This window comes from Scyliorhinus torazame, chromosome 10, assembly GCF_047496885.1.
Source record: "Scyliorhinus torazame isolate Kashiwa2021f chromosome 10, sScyTor2.1, whole genome shotgun sequence".
In the NCBI taxonomy this organism is placed as follows: Eukaryota; Metazoa; Chordata; class Chondrichthyes; order Carcharhiniformes; family Scyliorhinidae; genus Scyliorhinus; species Scyliorhinus torazame.
Window position 1 is genome coordinate 51,727,707 of NC_092716.1, and position 19,871 is coordinate 51,747,577.

General features: G+C 47.7%; 1 protein-coding gene across 1 annotated transcript in view; it reads right to left on the reverse strand.

Annotated features, from left to right (window-relative positions):
• tdrd12 (tudor domain containing 12) overlaps positions 1 to 19,871 on the reverse strand; it is a 192,850-nt gene that overhangs the window by 132,656 nt on the left and 40,323 nt on the right. Inside the window, exons 11-14 of the mRNA XM_072517655.1 lie at positions 7,025 to 7,161; positions 4,492 to 4,558; positions 1,370 to 1,483; positions 3 to 188 (exon numbers count right to left, since the gene is read on the reverse strand). Coding sequence (XP_072373756.1) covers positions 3 to 188; positions 1,370 to 1,483; positions 4,492 to 4,558; positions 7,025 to 7,161 — 504 coding nt within the window. The remainder of the gene's footprint in view (positions 1 to 2; positions 189 to 1,369; positions 1,484 to 4,491; positions 4,559 to 7,024; positions 7,162 to 19,871) is intronic.

Sequence of the window (19,871 nt, forward strand, 5' to 3'; positions counted from 1 at the left end):
ACCAAATTTCGTCTGGGTTGATAGCTGTATACAGATGGTAACTGTAGAAACGTCAACAATGGAGGGATGTATAGAAGAGGGTCATCTCCTTTCTTTGATATGGCAACTAAGTCACAACCACGACCTATAGCAGGCCAGCAGTAAGCTTGCACAATGTTTGGAATACCAGTTTTTATTTTACATAATTCCTGAGAGAAAATAAACCAGATAATTGTGTAAAGAAGCCATACTCCATGATTTAACATGTTGTGCTAAATAAGAATAATAGCAAATAATCTAGGAATTTACCATGCAGCTACACAATTTCACTCAGTACAGCCAAGCTATTTTCTACGCAGTGTATGGTACACAGACAACCAAAAGGTGTCACACATTTATGTGAATTAAATGACTTTGGATATTAGAGAGAAGCAGGACAATTTGGATCAAAGGGGAAATGCAAGAAGTTCAACATAAGAAAATGTTATTCTCTTCGACAAAGCCTACAATGTATTCAGTTTCATTATTGCAGTTTGACAATGGCTTAATTTATTAAATTCTGTCTCCCTAAGGCAGATGCTTAGTTATTTTTGATTATCATAAACTACTCGCACTGGGCCGTGTGAGTGTGCACATTCTCCTCGTGTTTGCATGACTCTCACCCCAACCCAAAGATGTGCGTAGGTGGATTGGTCACGCTACATTGCCTCTTAATTGGAAAAAAAAAGAATTGGATACTTGAAATTAAAAAGTAAATAAATTACTAGCGAATCTTTATGTTCATAACAGAGCTCATAAATACATTTCCTGAGGTTTACAATGTTGATGATGATAGTAATGAAGATCTATTAACATTGAAAAACATCTCAAGGTGCTGCATGGAGTTGCAAAGAGTTGCACTGCTGGGAGAGGTAACCAGAAGTTAGTCAAAAGGATACGTGCTGGGAAAGTAGTGATTAGGACCAAGAGGTGGAAAACAGATGTAGAGGGAGTCCTAAAAATACCCTGGAAGCTCTTCCAAAAAGAGAGCAGCGCAAAACTGAAATGTACTGGGAGGCCAGAGTCAATGAACGGGTCATAAGCCTGCAAAAGATTGTCGAGATACCAACAAATTAAATGATGGAGGGATTTTCAAAGCCTGCATTTGCAGGTGATGGTGTTAAACTTGTCAAGCTAAGTGTCAAAAAGAAAATAGCAGAATACAAGTAGAAGGTGAGACACACTTACAAGTGCAACCTTTTGCCACAGAAAGAAAAATAAACTTGCTGGTGCATTACAGGTCCTGTATTGAGTGAATACAACTGAACCAAGTTCTGGATTCATTCCATTTTCAGATTTGTAAAGTTTCTGTACAAACTAGTTTGCATTTAGTGATGTATAAAAACTGTACCTTTTTCAAATCCAGAGAAACAGGTGACATTTCCATGCTTCTGCAAGGACTCAATTTGTTGTGTGAATGCACTAAGACTCCATTCCATAGGTCAAAAGCCATTTTGTGGGATGGCTAAAAAGAACAGATTCTAATGAGACAAAGGTTTTGCTCAAACTTAAATGCAGAAGCCAACTTTCACCATAGAAAACATATTTCTGAAAAAAAGATATAGGGCGGGATTCTCCCTTTTGGGGACTAAGTCCCTACGTCGGCGGGAAAACCGGCGTCAACCACTCCGGCATCAACGGCCCCCGAAAGCAAGGAATTCTCCGAACTTTCGGGGGCTAGGTGGACGGTGGAAGGGTTGGCGCCGCACCAGCTGGCCCCGAAGGTGACCGCTGTCAATGGCCCCCGACCGGCGTGGTGGGAAACTCGCCGCCGCCCGAAAAACGACGCCAGAAAATAGGGCAGGCGGCGTCGGGGCGGGATTCGCAGCTCCCCCCGGGGATTCTCCGACCCGGTGTGGGGCTCGGAGAATCCCGGCCATACACTTTCTCATTGCCGAAAGATACAACTACAATTTATGTGGTCAACAATGCCACTTATTTTATTCGGAGAGCCTCTGTCAACTTGCGTTGCTTCGAGAGCCATAATACTTAATTATTGTACATAGAATGTCTAAAACAAAATAAACAAACTTAAATGCGGAATAACTATGCAGCTAAATTCAGTTAACCCAAGAAGAGATCAAATACCAGACTGAAGAATGCAAATGTCTGACACTAGAAAGGACTATACTCATCTTCTAAAGAAATCCATTGCGATCATTCACAAATCATTGGCATTCTATTCAAACATAATTTTGAACAGTGTCATACATTGAGAATTCGTACCTTATCACCTAGATAAAACAAGAGACTAGTTTGCAAGAAACGTTTAGCAGAAAATAAAGTAACCAACCACTAGGATACTCCCTTAAAAGAACTTTAATTCATTTTAGTCTTTTTGAAACGGTGCAAAATTTGTGCAGTTTTTAAAAATTATGATACATGTAGTGGACAATTGAGAATTTAAAAAGAAAAATTATTATATAAAAGGATGTGCACAGTACATCAGTAATTTGATCCATCTCGCTGACAGCAGAATTAGTATGCTTTGCTGACTTAGATGTGATTACCATCTGTGGCACTGTGCAACCCTAGTTTTTTCTGGCAGCCGTACACAATCTAGATTAAGGTAGTTTTAAAGGATTTATAATTGCATTGATAAATATTAGAAATAAGGTAGAGTATTAAGTGGGTTTAATTTAGTGTACCTGTGTAAGAAAGGGTGAACCTATAGTAAGATTCCTGCTGGAAAAAAGGTGCTTTGCATGTGCCGGGACTTGGGTTTCAATTAAAACTGCTTCCATTGTGCATAAAGAGGTTATAGCGTGAAAAGCAAAGCTTGGCAGAAGCATGAGGTTGTTGCCTAACAATCACAGGCCCCTTTAAGGTTTTTTGAGTTTAATTTTAGTCAAATTGATTGGCAGTTAGATTAGAAGGCCATATAGGGGGCATCGCTCTCAGCTTTGCAAGGAGAAAACCATACCGTGCAGGAATAGTTAAGAAAACTAGTGCATAGAGCTAAGGTCCAGCTAATTAAGGAAACTAAAGAAATAAAAAGAAGTTTCCAAGAAATCCAAGGTGAACAGTCCTAGCACAGTGAACTGCCCAAGTAAAGAATAATAACAACTTATTGTCACAAGTAGACTTCAATGGAGTTACTGTGAAAAGCCCCTAGTCGCCACATTCTGGCGCCTGTTTGGGGAGGCCGGTACGGGAATTAAACCCACGCTGCTGGCCTTGTTCTGCATTACAAGCCAGCTTTTTAACCCAGTGCTAAGCCAGCCCCATTAGACAGGAGAAGATGGCTCAGATGCCAGAAAGATTCTGAAGTGATTTTTAGATTTTGCGACAATTTAGGAGACCTGACATAATCGCAAAAAATCAGTGGGGCTGGATTGGAGAGCAGTCTTTCAGACAAAAGAAATCCTGAAGAGGGAGGTGTAAAACTTGAAAACAAAACTTTGATGGGAGCAACTGAAGGACTGCATTGTTTAAAAGAAGATTTTAAAAGTATATTTTTGAAAGCAGAATTTGAAATCACTTGTGTGGAAGCCGGAGTTCAGTGAGACAAGGTGACTCCATGGGCATGCACTAATAATGAAAATAATGAAAATCGCTTATTGTCACAAGTAGGCTTCAATGAAGTCACTGTGAAAAGCCCCTAGTCGCCACATTCTGGCGCCTGTTCGGGAAGGCTGGTACGGGAATTGAACCGTGTTGCTGGCCTGCCTTGGTCGTCTTTAAAAGCCAGCGATTTAGTCCAGTGTGCTAACATTACTCTCTGCAGGAGATGTGGTACCAGTCCTGCCTATCCATTCTCTGGAGGCTGCTTCAGTTCTAGAGCTGGTCTCAATACCCCAGAAATTTCCCTCTTACACCAAATCTAGTCACTTTTAACCTCCTCTATCTTACCAACCTTGTCATTCAAGAACTATTGGGGCAGCACGGTAATACAGTGGTTAGCACAGTTGCTTCGCAGCTCCAGGGTCCCAGGTTCAATTCCTAGCTTGGGTCACTGTCTGTGCGGAGTCTGCACATTCTCGCAGTGTCTGCGTGGGTTCTCCGGTTTCCTCCCACAGTCCAAAGATGTGCAGGTTAGGTGGCTTGGCCATGCTAAATTGCCCTTAGTGTCCAAAAAGGTTAGGTGGGGTTACTGGGTTATGGGTGTGGGCCTAGATGTGTGCTATTTCCAAGGGCCGGTGTAGACTCGATGAACCTCCTTCTGCACTGTAAATTCTATGTTTCTATGACTCACGGTACAAGAATCATCTGAAGGGGGGGGGTGATTTGGAGAATTTTGAGAAGAAATCCACAGACATTCACTTGTATTGTAGTGTCTGTCTTACCACAGCCAGCCTATGTGTTTAAAGGGACACTGAGACCATTATAACCCAAGGTATATTTTGTAACCCGTATTAACCTTAAAAGCCATGTGTATTTGTGAAGATAAGGAGGGAGAAAAATCAACCTTAATTTTTTTCCCTCATTATTAAAACTACTTAGCGGTGCCATGACTATTTCTCATCAAGTTACCTGTTGCAGATGAAATTCAAGCTCATTTTTTGTATTCAATGGATCTGGGTTTAAAAACTGTAGAAGCCTGTAAAACAGTTGTATAAATGCTATTAATGGTCACCCTTAATGAACAACAATGCATATATATTTTCTATAAAAGCACAGCCCGTACCCCGTTAAATCTTAATGCATGTAGGTAATGAAATGCATGGTCTACCTAATCTTCAACACAGCTATCTATCGGCATGAATATTCCTAGGCTGCCTTTGTAAACTTTTTTTTCACATGTAACCTCTCCATTCTGGATTGCTTGGGACCAACCATTTCTGGTTTGGACTTTTCTGGTTTATGGAACGATGTTAGAATTCCTAACCATAAGTCTGTGAACCAGAAAAACCACAAGTACAAATATTTGCTTACTTTAAATATAAAAATTATATAACATTCTAAAGCAGAAACAAAAATTATTTTACTTATCAAAATATTGCATTTTCCATGTTTCTACTTCGAGATCCAGTACTAAAATAATGTTGCGGGAACGTTTGGGTCTGCCAAAGAAATTCCAGACAATTGGTGCTTCTGAAAAATAGTTTTCTGGATTGCAGAGATTAGTATATCCAAATTACTTTTTCCAATCAAGAATAATAGGTGCAGCGAATAAATGTACCCGTGCATCTACCCTAAATCCCATTGTGGCTTCAGGAATGGAAGATCCACGATTGACTTTAGCTTCTCAGTTCAAAACAAAGGAGAGGGTGTTGAACGAATACTTCATATCCGTCTTCACCCAAGGGTGTAAGTATGAAACTCAGGGACAGAGACTGTGAGGTTCTTGAATAAATTGGCAAAGGGAGTGACAAGGTATTGAAGGTACTTAAAAATGGACACATGTCCAGGTCCCGATGAATTACGTCGCAGGATGCTGTGGGAAGCGAGGGAGGAGATTGCAGGGACTCTGACCCAAATTTTTAATTCCTCTCTGGCCACGGGGGAGGTGCCAGAGGACTGGAGAACTGCTGATGTGGTTCCACTATTTAAGGGTTGTAGAGATAAGCCAGGGAACTACAGAGCAGTGAGTCTCACATAAGTGGTAGGGAAACTATTGGAGAAAATTTTGAAGAACAGATGTATCTCCACTTGGAAAGGCAAGGCTTGATCAGGGATAGTCAGTATGGCTTTGTAAGAGGAAGGTCATGCCTAACAAATTTGATTGAATTTTTAGAGGTGACTACCAGGTGCGTAGATGAGGGTAGTGCAATTGATGTCATTTATATGGGTTTCAGCAAAGCCTTTCACAAGGGCCCACATGGGAGACTTACAAAAAAAAAGCAAATGCACATGGGATACAGGGTAATTTGAGACGGTGGATTCGACTACTTTAGTGACTGGAAGCCAATATCCTTTGGTGTACCACAGAGATCTGTGCTGAGTCCCCTGTTTATTTGTCATTTATATGAACGACATAGGTGACTATGTGGGGCGGTAGGATCAGTAAGCTTGCAGATGACACAAAGATTGGCTGGGGGGTTAACAGTGAGATTGAGTGTTGGGTTACAGGAAGATTTAGACAGGATGATCAAATGGGCAAATGGAATTTAACCCTGAAAAGTGTGAGGCGATACACTTTGGAAGGAGTAATGTGACAAGGAAGTGTTCAGTGAATGGCCTGACACTGGGAAGTTCTGAAGAATAAAGCGACCTTGCCGTGTTTGTCCACAGATCTCTGAAGGTGGCAGGGCAGGTTAATAGGGTGGTGAAAAAGGCTTACAGGACACTTGCCTTTATCAGTCGAGGCACAGATTACAAAAGCAGGGAGGTCATGTTGGAGTTTTATAGAACTTTGGTGAGGCCACAGCTGTGTGCAATTCTGATCGGCACATTATAGGAAAGATGTGATTGCACTGGAGGGGATGCAGAGGAGCTTCACCAGGATTTTGCCTGGCATGGAACATTTAAGTTATGAAGAGAGGTTCGATAGGCTTGGGTTGTTTTCGTTGGAGCAGAGAAGACTGAGGGGCGACCTGATCGAGGTATACAAGATTATGAGGGGCATGGACAGGGTTGATAGGGACCAGCTGTTCTTCTTAGTTGAAGGTCAGTCACGAGGGGACACAAGTACAAGGTGAGGGTTGGGGGGTGATGTTGGGGACAACATTTTTACCCAGAGGGTGGTGACAGTCTGGAATGCACTGCCTGGGAGGTGGTAGAGATGGGTTGCCTCACACCCTTTAAAAAGTACCTGGATGGACTTTGGGTGACAGGGATGTGCTGAGCGGACGCACAAAAGATGGCTCTCCTCCTGGAAATTCGAAATTAGGTAGTTATAACTCATTTAATTTAACAAAGTAGCCCACTAAACATTGACGGGGACGGGGGGGGACCACCCTCCTCCAACACCACCACGACAAATAAACATGCCAACCAACAACAGCCCGAGGAGCCAAGAGACGGCAGAGGCAGTAAAAGGAGAGGAAGACTAAGGCGATGGTGATCACACGGGGCGACGAGGTCCTGGCCATACCCGAATGGGATGGACTGTCAGAAAATATACCGGGCTACCTCCCGATGAACGAATAGAGGGAATTCACAATACAGGAACTTCACGAGCACAAGGATGCCATCAAACTTGAAATGATGGCGTCGGTCAAAGTACGGGTAGCGGAGACGCTGGTCACCCTGCAAGCGATGCTGGAAAAAACGGAACAGCGGCTAGAGGCATAGGAGGCTGGAAAAGGCTGTGACCGACCAGAGCGATCGGATCGCCTCACTGGAGATAGAGATGGCAAGGTTGGTGGCGACGCAAGGGACACTAAGTGGGAAGGTCAAGGACCAAGAAAATAAAATCGATCGCGCTGCCAAAACCTCCGCATTATGGGCCTACCGGAGGGCACTGAAGGCAACAAAACCTAGAGTACATGGCCCAGATGCTGGGCAAACCGGTTGGAGGGGGAAACTTCCCCAAACCCCCAGAAGTGGACAGAGCCCACAGTTTTCACTCCGGCCAAAGCCCAAAGCCGGGGAGCAGGCGCGGGCCGTCATTGCAAAACTGCACCAGTACCAAGACCGGGGAAAGATCCAGAACTGGGCAAGTCATACAAGGTCCTGTAAATGTGAAGGGCACTCAATCTTGTTGTACCAGGACATTGGGGCAGACCTGGACCAGCGCCGGGCAGAATTTAACAAAGCCAAGGTAGCCCTCTAGAAGAACAATGTGCAGTCCGGAATACTGATTCCCGTCAAGCTCTGGGTGACTTTCCAGGGCAGGGAGTACTATTTCACCACACCAGCAGAAGCAGGAGAATGTGCGCACAAGCATGGGCTGGAAAGGCAACAAAACCAGCAGTGAAGCAGACACTTAATTGGACCGGTCATGACAAAAAATGTAGAGATTATTTGCGCCGGACGGAATCGCCACGTCTTCAAATCTGATATCAAGTGCCAAAAAGGAGGGGGTGAGAGCAGTAAGATAAAAGGAGGGGGTGAGGAGGAGGAAGGGAGGGGAAAGAGAAGAGACACGCATTGGTCGAGGGGAGGTATAGATCGACCGGGGGGACCTGTACAAAGGGAAACCCCAGAGCACAGGCAGCACAGCCATGTGGTGAGGACGGTAACCATGGCCATCACTTGGATGGCCTCCTAACAAAGGGAAACCCCAGAGTGCAGGGGTGCATCCATAAGGCAAGTATGGCTGATCCCGCCGGGGGTGCAGAAACCTCTGTCAGAACAGTCACCTGGGGACTTAATGGCCCAGTGAAAAAAATCCAGAGTCTTCGCCCATCTGAAAAGTATGAAAGCCGACATAGTCTTTTTCCAGGAGACCCACCTGAGGGAGAAGGACCGACTGCGGGTAAGAAAGAGCTGGGTGGGACAGATGAACCATTCGTGCTACGGAACGAGGGTTGGGGGAGGGGGCAGCCATACTGCTCAATAATAGAGCAGCATCCACAGCAACGAGGATGGTTACTGACCAAGGGGGACAGTACGTCATGGTTAGTAATGTCCTGGAAGGGGCACCAGTAATCCTTGTAAACGTGTACGCTCCCAACTGGGATGACACTGGAATTCATGAAGAAAACCATGCCGGAAATCCCCGACATAGACGCACATTAACTCATGATGGAGGGCGCGCAAAACTTTAACTGCGTACAGGCCCCATGGACAGACAGACCAAATCCCAAAACATGGAAAAAAGTCAAACATGGCGAAGGAACTGCCCATCTTCATGGAGCAGATGGGGGCAGTGGACACATCGAGGTTAACACACCCAGGGGAGAAGGAGTTCCCTTCTTCTCCCAAGTACAGAGGGTATATACTAGGATCGACTTCTTTGTAGTGAGGAAAGCGGTGGTAGGGGCGGAGTACTCCACAATAGTAATCTCTGACCACACTCCACGCTACACACTACATGGAAGTGAGGTTGGAAATGGGCTGGGCACAACTAACCCCCCCCGCCCCCCCCAGTGGAGGCTGGACATGGGCCTTCTGGCCAATGAGGCATCCTGCGAATAGATATTACAGGCCATAAACATCACAGGCCATAGATGGGCATGTTATCAAGAACCAGAATGGGGAGGTCCCACCCTCCACGTTCTGGGTGGCACTGAAGGCATTGATAGGAGGGGGGGGTGGTTATTGCGTACAAGGCACGCAAAGATAGGAGAGGGCAACTAGGCAAGAGCTGGTCGACTCCATACTGGAGATGGATGGGGCAGTACTCCACGACCCCGACCATAGAGCTACTGGCAGAGAGGAAGAAGCTACAAATTGATTTTGACCTGCTCTCCAATGGGAAAGCAATGCACCAGCTCCGCCAGGCACGGGGGACCTACTCCGAACAGGGAAACAAAGCGAGCCGTTTGCTGGCTCACCAGATGAGAAAACAGGCAGCCATGAGGAAGGTAGCCCAGTTCAGGGACAGCAGCGGCAGACTAGTTGCCACGCCGGAAAGGGTCACCGATGCCATCAGAACCTTCTACCCGGTGCTGTACACCTCCAAATCCCCGAGGGGGACTCGGGGATGAAGCAGTTCCTCGACGGACTGGACATGCCGGTTGTTGCAGAATGGCTCTAGAAGCACCATTGGAACTGGGGGAAGTCATAGAGAGTATCAACTTCATGCAGGCGGAAGTTGCCGGGGCCAGATGGATTCCCAACAGACTTCTGCAAAGAATTAGCGCCAGCATTGGCCCTGCACCTGCGGGAGAGATGTTCACAGACCTAGTAAGGGGCACCCGGCCACTGACACAAGTCTCAATATCACTGATACTCAAAAAGGACACAGACCCGACGGAATGCGATCCATCTCACTGCTCAACGCAGACGCAAAGATCCTGGCAACAGGGCTGCAGAGCTGCGTGCCAGAGGTAGTCGCAGAGGACCAGATGGGCTTTGTGAAGAGCAGTTTGCTAACATCGAACATCAGGTGCCTGCTGAACGTGATAATGATCCCATCCAGGGAGAGAACACTAGAGGTGATCCCTGGGTGCAGAAGAGGCCTTTGACAGAGTCATAATAAAAGACCCCTCCCACCCAGGTTATTCACTCTTCCAACTTCTTCCATCGGGCAGGAGATACAAAAGTCTGAAAACACGCACTAACAAATTCAAAAACAGCTTCATACCCGCTGTTACCAGACTCCTGAATTACCCTCTTCTGGACTGATCTGATCTCTTCACACAGCTTCTCTACTGAGTAGTATAAGACCATAAGACAGAGGAGCGGAAGTAAGGCCATTCGGCCCATCAAGTCCACTCCACCATTCAATCATGGCTGATTTCAACTCCATTTACCCGCTCTCTCTCCATAGCCCTTAATTCCTCGAGAAATCAAGAATTTTGCAACTTCTGTCTTAAAGACACTCAACGTCCCGGCCTCCTCCGCCCTCTGTGGCAATGAATTCCACAGACCCACCACTCTCTGGCTGAAGAAATTTCTCCTCATCTCTGTTCTAAAGTGACTCCCTTTTATTCTAAGGCTGTGCCCCCGGATCCTAGTCTCCCCTGCTAATGGAAACAACTTCCCTACGTCCACCCTATCTAAGCCATTCATTATCTTGTAAGTTTCTATTAGATCTCCCCATAACCTCCTAAACTCCAATGAATATAATCCCAGGATCCTCAGACGTTCATCGTATGTTAGGCCTACCATTCCTGGGATCATCCGTGTGAATCTCCGCTCGACCCGCTCCAGTGCGAGTGTGTCCTTTCTGAGGTGTGGGGCCCAAAATTGCTCACCGTATTCTAAATGGGGCCTAACTAGTGCTTTATAAGGCTTCATAAGTACATCCCTGATTTTATATTCCAAGCCTCTTGAGATAAATGACAACATTGCATTTGCTTTCTTAATTACGGACTCAACCTGCAAGTTTATCTTTAGAGAATCCTGGACTAGGACTCCCAAGTCCCTTTGCACTTCAGCATTATGAATTTTGTCACCGTTTAGAAAATAGTCCATGCCTCTATTCTTTTTTCCAAAGTGCAAGACCTCGCACTTGCCCACGTTGAATTACATCAGCCATTTCTTGGACCACTCTCCGAAACTGTCTAAATCTTTCTGCAGCCTCCCCACCTCCACAATACTACCTGCCCCTCCACCTATCTTTGTATCATCGGCAAACTTAGCCAGAATGCCCCCAGTCCCGTTATCTAGATCGTTAATATATAAACGAGTTGTGGCCCCAACACTGAACCCTGCGGGACACCACTCGTCACCGGTTGCCATTCCGAAAAAGAACCTTTTATCCCAACTCTCTGCCTTCTGCCTGACAGCCAATCGTCAATCCATGTTAGTACCTTGCCTCGAATACCATGGGCCCTTATTTTATTTTACTCAGCAGTCTCCCATGAGGCACCTTATCAAAGGCCTTTTGGAAGTCAAGATAGATAACATCCATTAGCTCTCCTTGGTCTAACCTATTTGTTATCTCTTCAAAGAACTCCAACAGGTTTGTCAGGCACGACCTCCCCTTACTAAATCCATGCTGACTTGTTCTAATCCAACCCTGCACTTCCAAGAATTTAGAAATCTCATCCTTAACAATGGATTCTAGAATCTTGCCAACAACCGAGGTTAGACTAATTGGCCTATTATTTTCCATCTTTTTTCTTGTTCCCTTCTTGAACAGGGGGGTTACAACAGCGATTTTCCAATCCTCTGGGACTTTCCCTGACTCCAGTGACTTTTGAAAGATCATAACTAACGCCTCCACTATTTCTTCAGCTATCTCCTTTAGAACTCGAGGATGTAGCCCATCTGGGCCCGGAGGATTATCAATTTTTAGACCTCTTAGTTTCTCTAGCACTTTCTCCTTTGTGATGGCTACCATATTCAACTCTGCCCCCTCACTCTCCGGAATTGTTGGGATATTACTCATGTCTTCTACTGTGAAGACTGACGCAAAGTACATATTTAGTTCCTCAGCTATTTCCTTGTCTCCCATCACTCGATTACCAGTGTCATTTTGGAGCGGCCCAATATCTACTTTTGCCTCCCGTTTGTTTTTAATGTATTTAAAGAAACTTTTACTATCATTCCTAATGTTACTGGCTAGCCTACCTTCATATTTGATCCTCTCTTTCCTTATTTCTCTCTTTGTTATCCTCCGTTTGTTTTTGTAGCCTTCCCAATCTTCTGACTTCCCACTACTCTTTGCCACATTATAGGCTTTCTCTTTTGCTTTGATGCATTCCCTGACTTCCTTTGTCAGCCATGGCTGCCTAGTCCCCCCTCTGATAACCTCTCTTTTCTTTGGGATGAACCTCTGTACCGTGTCCTCAATTACTCCCAGAAACTCCTGCCATTGCTGTTCTACTGTCTTTCCCACTAGGCTCTGCTCCCAGTCGATTTTCGTCAGTTCCTCCCTCATGCCCCTGCAGTTACCTTTATTTAACTGTAGCACCTTTACATCTGATTCTACCTTCTTTCTTTCAAATTGCAGACTGAATTCTACCATATTATGATCACTGCCTCCTAAGTGTTCCCTTACTTTAAGATCTTTAATCAAGTCTGGCTCATTACATAACACTAAGTCCAGAATGGCCTGTTCCCTCGTGGGCTCCATCACAAGCTGTTCCAAAAAGCCCTCCTGTAAACATTCAATGAATTCCCTTTCTTTGGGTCCACTGGCAACATTATTTACCCAGTCCACCTGCATATTGAAGTCCCCCATGATCACTGTGACCTTGCCTTTCTGACATGCGCTATTTCGTGGTGCATTTTGTGCCCCTGGTCCTGACCACTGTTAAGAGGCCTGTACATAACTCTCTTTATGGTTTTTTTGCCTTTGTGGTTCCTCAACTCAACCCCTGCACTCCTGTATGCTTCATCCGATGCCTGTGTCTATGTATTTACACTTGTGTATTTATGTGTGCCCTATGTTTTTTTTCCGTATGGAATGATCTGTCGGGACTGTACACAGAACAATACTTTTCACTGAATCCAATAGAGTGGAAGTACCTCCTTGAGGTAATGGAAGGGTTTGGATTCGGGCCAGGGTTCACCTCTTGGGTGAAACTGCTGTATAGTGCTCCCAGGGCGAGCGTACGTACAGCCAAACACCACCAGCTCTGAATACTTCCAGCTGCACAGAGGCACGAGGCAGGGATGCCCACTATCCCCGCTGCTGGTTGCTCTGCCAATCGAGGCACTGGCGATTGGCCTCAAAACAGTGAAGGGGTGGAGAGGTGTCCAAAGTGGAGACAGAGAGCACAGAGTTTCACTCTACACAGATGACCTGCCCCTCAATATTTTGAGCCTCTGGACCAGCACGGAAAGGATAATGAAACTCTTAAAGGGGTTCACAGCCTTCTCGGGTTACACATTTACACATTGAGCAAAAGTGAAATCTTCCCTTTTTTTGTGAGGGCCACGAAGAATCCAGCACGAGTTTTAAGGATACAAAGTAATAACAGCAGCAGCAGCAACATCCCTTGCTGCACTCTCCTTCCTGCTGGTTCCTAAACTGGCCAGCTTTATTTATACTAGGAGTTTACTAATGGTTTCTCCGCCCATTGGGGAAGCTCATACTCCCACAGGATTGTGGGATTGTCATTAGTCCCCAGCCAATGGTAAGCAGGCAGGTTATAACATCCCTTCCCCCCCCCCCCCCCCCCAAGTCCAAGGAATCCACCGAAGACGCTGGCGAAGGAGGGCATCGGACTCGTTTTGCCGCAAGCCGGACACCACTTGCACGCAGCGCTGGATCAGGCGGCGTGTAACGAGACGGAGACCGGCGCTTCAGTGATGAACGGCGCAACGGTTGTACATCCACGGCCCATGGACCCGAGGATTCCCCCTCTGATGCGTCCTGTGTCTCCATCTCGGAGTCAGAGTCTGCTGCCTCCGTCATGTCAGCGTCTCTATCTCCATTCGGTTCTGTAACGACCTGAGGCACCAGTGGAAGATTGTGAGGACTACCTTCCCTTGTCTCTGGTCTCTGCGGCTGTAGAAATGAGCTCCGGGGGCGGGGAATCTTTTGAGGGGAGTCTTCTGGACCGAACGTGGTCTACATGTTTGCGCTGGAGACGACCCTGGGCTTGCACCTGGTAAGATATAGGGCCCGTTTGGCGAAAGATTACACCAGGAACCCACTGGGCAGCACCAGCAAAATTCCGAACGAACACTGGGTCACCGGGCGCAAACTGCCGAATCGGCCGATGCAGAGAAAATCCCTGTCCCTGCCGTTCTTGTGTGCGGCGTACTTTTGCGCCAATGTCCGGGAAAACCATACTGAGGCGGGTGCGAAGTCTCCGGCGCATTAGGAGTTCTGCGGGAGCTACCCCAGTCACCGCATGCGGGGTGGTCCTATACGTAAACAGAAAGCGAGCCAGTCTCGTGTCCATTGATCCGGAAGACTGCTTCTTTAGGCCTCTTTTGAATGTCTGCACTGCACGCTCTACCAACCCATTTGAAGCCGGGTGGTGTGGCGCAGTGCGGATATGGCGTATGCCGTTCATCTTCATGAATCTCGCAAACTCCTCACTCATGAATGGAGTGGCGTTATCCGTGACCAGCACCTCGGGGAGGCCATGCGTACTAAACGACAAACGCATATTTTCAATTGTTGCGCAGGACGTTGTCCCTTATGCACCTCTAGCCATTTAGACTGGGCGTCGATTAATAGAAGGAACATGGATCCTTGAAAAGGGCCTGCGAAATCTGCATGCAAGCGTGCCCAAGGCCGCCCTTGCCTTTCCCAGTGATGTAGGGGCGCAGCCGGCGGAAGCTTCTGATGCTCCTGGCAAATGGAGCAGTTTTGGGCCACCTTCTCAATGTTGGTGTCGATTCCTGGCCACCAGACATAACTCCGGGCCAACATTTTCATTTTGGTCACACCTGGATGCCCATTGTGCAAGTCTCTTAGTATCAGCTCCTGGATTTTTTCCGGGGCAATCACACGCGTCCCCCACAAGAGGATGCCGTCTTCCACATTGAATTCTGACAGCTTGGAGGAAAATGCCCGCAACTCGCCTGGGAGCTGTCTATGCTGCCCACCATACAGGACTATGTGCCGAACCTTTGACAGGACTGGCTCCGTCTGGGTCCACTCACGGATCTGTGATGCCGTGACAGGCAAGGTGTCCATAAAATTTAGGGTTGCAACCACCTCACCAGTCGTGGGGGTCGACATGGGGCTGGTCGATAAAGGCAATCGGCTCAGTGAGTCGGCATTTGCTATCTGCGTTCCTGGTTTGTGCTCCAGAGAATACTCGTATGCACCAAGCAACAAAGCCCAGCGCTGGATCCGTGCAGAAGCAATGGGCGGTATTGGCTTATCCTCTCTGAAAAGTCCCAGCAGAGGCTTATGATCAGTCACGATAGTGAAATGGCGGCTATACACGTACTGGTGGCAGCGTTTCACCGCAAAAACCACTGCCAGGCCCTCCTTCTCGATCTGCGCGTACTTTTTCTCCGCTGCAGTCAATGTGCGGGAGGCGAAAGCTATTGGTCGCTCGGCCCTGTTCTCCATCTTGTGGGACAGGACGGCCCCAATACCATACAGGGATGCATCACATGTGACGAGCAAAGGCTTTCCAGGATCATAGTGGGTTAGTAACCCAGACGACGACAATTGTTGCTTTACCCGCCGGAAAGCGTTTTTTTGCGGCTGACCCCAAATCCAGGTGGGATTTTTCTTTAGCAGAAGGTGCAACAGGGAAGCGTAGTTGCCAGATTGGGGAGGAACTTCCCATAATAGTTTACGAGACCGAGAAAAGAACGAAGTTGCGAAGTGTCAGTCGGGGCGGGGGCCTGTTGAATCGCACGCACCTTCTCTGCGACAGGGTGCAAACCTTCATGGTCCACCTGACAACCTAGGTAGACTACTTCCTTAGTCTGAAATACGCACTTTGCGCGATGTAAACGGACTCCAGCCTCCGAAAAGCGTCTAAGGACAGCCTCCAGATTTTCCAAACGTTCCTGCTCTGACGTCCCTGTAATCAAAACATCACCTAAGTAGACAGCAACACGTGGTAAACCTCTCAAAATGCATACATAACACGTTGAAAAATAGCGCAGGCAGAGGATATTCCAAAGGGCAACCGTGTATATTCATACAGGCCCCGGTGTGTATTAATCGTTACATATGGTCGGGAGGCAGGGTTCAGCTCCAACTGCAGGTAGGCGTGACTCATATCTAATTTTGTGAACGAGAGTCCACCTGCAAGCTTCGCGTAGAGATCCTATATGCGAGGCATTGGATATCAGTCGAGTCGGGAAACCGTATTCACTGTAAGTTTATAGTCGCCACACAAGCGAACTGTGGCATCTGGCTTCATTACAGGTACAATTGGTGCTGCCCAGTCAGCAAAACGTACGGGCCTCATAATAACCAAACTCTCCAAACGAGTGAGCTCCCCTTCTACCTTCTCGAGCAAGGCGTAAGGCACCGGGCGCGCCCGGAAATAGCACGGCGTGGCTCCTGGTTCGACTTGGATACGGGCTACGGCCCATTTTATTTTCCCCAAACCAGGTTGGAATACATCTGGGTATCGTCCTAGCACCTCAGTCAACCCTTCAGAAACTGTTTGGAGGATGTGCTGCCATTGCAACCGCAAATGGCGCAACCAGTCCCGACCCAACAGGCTGGGCCCATGGCCGCGCACCACGATAAGTGGGAAACGCCCCTCCTGGCGTCCATAAACAACAGGGATCATTGTAGTTCCTGCAATGTCCAGTGGTTCCCCCGTGTCGGTGGCCAACCTGGCCTGTGAGTCGGTTAATGTAAGGGCTCTGTATACCCTGCTTGATGCAGTCAAATGTCCTCTGGGCGATCACGGAGACGGCTGCGCCAGTGTCCAACTCCATCTCAAGCGGGTGACCATTGACCCGTACTGTCACCTTAATGGGGGCCACACGGGGAGCTGCCACACAATGCAGCTGCAGGCAGTCATCCTCCGTCTCCACGTCATCAGGAGTAGCCGCCGCAGGTTCATCCACATGGAAGGTACGACCGCTGGGCTGGTCCCAGTTTCGGTCGGAATGACGGCGCCTCTGACGCCCCCAGGACCGGCGTCCGCGACGGGGTCGGCGCCTACAAGTCTGACACGGACATGGCTCCTCATCCATTGGTTCTGGAGAAGGCTCCCTTCGGGGAGGAATGTCCGACGGCCACTGGCGTCGGTCCGGACGTCGCCTCGCCCAAGGTACTGCAGGAGTGCGGGGGGACGTTTTCGGACGGAAGAGGTTGCGCCCCAAGCCATGCACGTCCATTCCCTGTAGCTCCTGCACTCCTCGTTCTGCGCTCTCTCTGGACAATACTATTTGAATGGCCTGTTGAAAAGTCAATGTTGGCTCAGCTAGCAACTTTCTCTGGGTGGCCGCATTGACAATACCGCAAACAAAACGGTCGCGTAACATTTCTGACAAGGTCTCACCAGTCACAGTACTCCGCAATCCTGCGTAGCCTGGATAGAAAATCGGCAAGGGATTCTCCAGGGGTCCTCTCAGCGGTATTAAACTGGTAACGCTGGACTATCGTGGACGGGGTTGGGTTAAAATGTTGCCCCACTATATTCACAAGTTCATCAAATGTTTTGGTGTCCGGCGCAGCTGGGTACGTAAGGCTCCTAATCACCCCAAACGTATGTGGGCCGCAGGCGGTGAGCAATATGCCCACCTGGTGCTCGTTTTCGGTGATATTGTTTGCCCGGAAATAGTAACGCATCCGTTGTGCGTACTGGTTCCAGCTTTCCAGCGCAGCATCAAAAACATCCAAGCGTCCATACAGAGGCATGATATAATAGAAAACAACTTCCAACCTGTTGTTGGAAAATCCAGGGAGGTGGCTTCAGCAGTGTAGACAGCTATTCACTTTAACCCTTGTCGCCAGTTTTGTGAGGGTCACGAAGAATCCAGCATGAGTTTTAAGGATACAAAGTAATAACATGTATTTACAATAATATATATATATATATATATATATATATATAACAGCAGCAGCAACTTCCCTTGCTGCACTCTCCTTCCTGCTGGTTCCAAACTGGCCAGCTTTATTTATACTAGGAGTTTACTAATGGTTTCTCCGCCCCCCCTCATTGAGAAAGCTCATTACTCCCACAGGATTGTGGGATTGTCATTAGTCCCCGGCCAATGGTAAGCAGGCAGGTTATAACACCTTTGAACCCGCAGAGGGGAGGGACAGAGCTGGAAGGGCTGCCGTTCAAACAAGCCCAGACCAAATTCCGCTACCTGGGGATCTAAATAGCCCACAACTGGATACGGATCCACAAATGGAACCCGACAAGTCTGATGGAGAAAAGGACGACGCATTCCCAGATACCAGGACTCACGTTTGTCGAAGAACTGCTGGACACGGGTGACCTAGAGGAGGGAAACTGTGGGGACCAGTAGGGAGACTATGGGAGGAGATACTCTCCCTCCTGGGCAAGACCAGGGAAAAATGGGAGGAGGAATTAGGCATAGAAATAGGGGAGGTCTCTGGATCTAATCACTGCACAGGGCCAACTCCCCTCTCCATGCACAGGGTTCAGCCTAACATAACTAAGGTGGTGCACAGAGCGCACCTCACCAGAACCCGAATGAGTAGCTTCTCTCCGGAGGTCGAGGGCAAGTGTGAACGATGCCAGGGAGGTCCAGCCAATCACATCCACATGTTCTGGGCCTGCCAGACTTGCCAGTCATTTTGGAGGCCATGTCCAGAGCTGTGAGAATGAGGGTGGAGCAATATCCAAAAATGGCGTTCTTCAGAGTCTCAGACTAGCATGGGGAAGGGGCCGATGCCCTAGCCTTTGCCTCCCTGAAAGGCCACTGGAGAATCCTGCTCGGCTGCCGGTTGGCAGCACCACCTTAGGCTGCAGACTGGCTCTCCAACCTGCCAGAATTTCTGAAACTGGAGAAAATAAAATTTGCCATCTGAGGGTCAGAAGAGGGCTTCCAAAACACCAACTTGTTCCAGGATCTGTTTGTAGCCAGTAACAGAGCATTCAATTGGTTCCAAAATGATTACAGGGATTTCACGTTACATTTTTCAAGCAGCTATTTAACCAAGAGCACTCTTTTGACCTTCAGGTAGCTCCATGGTTTCCTGGAAGACTTTTCAAAATAAAAATTGGAACCATGAAGCTACACAAAAAGAGTGGAAGCAGCAGCCCAGCAATTGTCAGTGACACTGACCTGAAGACGGACTTAAAACATACAACTGCCAGGCTTTAAAAAGCGGATTTGAAGTGTGGCTGCTGTAGCCACCTGGGTTGGCCAACTCCTGACGTAAAATGGAGAACAGCAAAGGCTGCAGGGAAATTCAGCCAACATAGGCAGAAACTAGCAGGTGGAAGTTTACTGTGTATTAAACTCTGCAAAAGCCCAGACAGCATCGATACAAGCAGCCATCTGCATAATGTAGCAGCCATTTACATAGTAATGAACGATCCCCGGGAACAATCGAAACATTTGGGATAAACAAGGCCAAGCCAGACTCCTCGGCGCCAGCAGGAGCCAACACAAGAGGTTAACAGACACCTCAAGACCGCCCATCGACCAGGGAACCGCTCCAGTATTGGAGAAATCGAACCAAGCGATTGGAACGAAGTCCAATCACTTGGAACCAGGTACAGGGTCCACCCCGAAAGGCGGGAAGCCCCTGGGGACTATAACGTTAAGCCCCCCCCCACCTCCCCAAGGTCAAATTGTTCTTCTTGACCGAGTCACTCAGCACCGCAAACCAACCCTCAACAGTGACCGGTTCAGCTGCCAAGAGACCGTAAGTCTTAAGTCAACACTCGCTACGAGATAGGTGCTCCTAGCTACCAGTTCGTACCAGCTTTTGAATCCCGCAGACTCAGAACCCGAACGAAAGGCCATTTGTTCCCCTGACCTGGTGGGCCAGTCCGAAGCCAAGTATAGGCCCGTTAGTTGTGGAAGTAGCTTAGAAGTAGAATTTA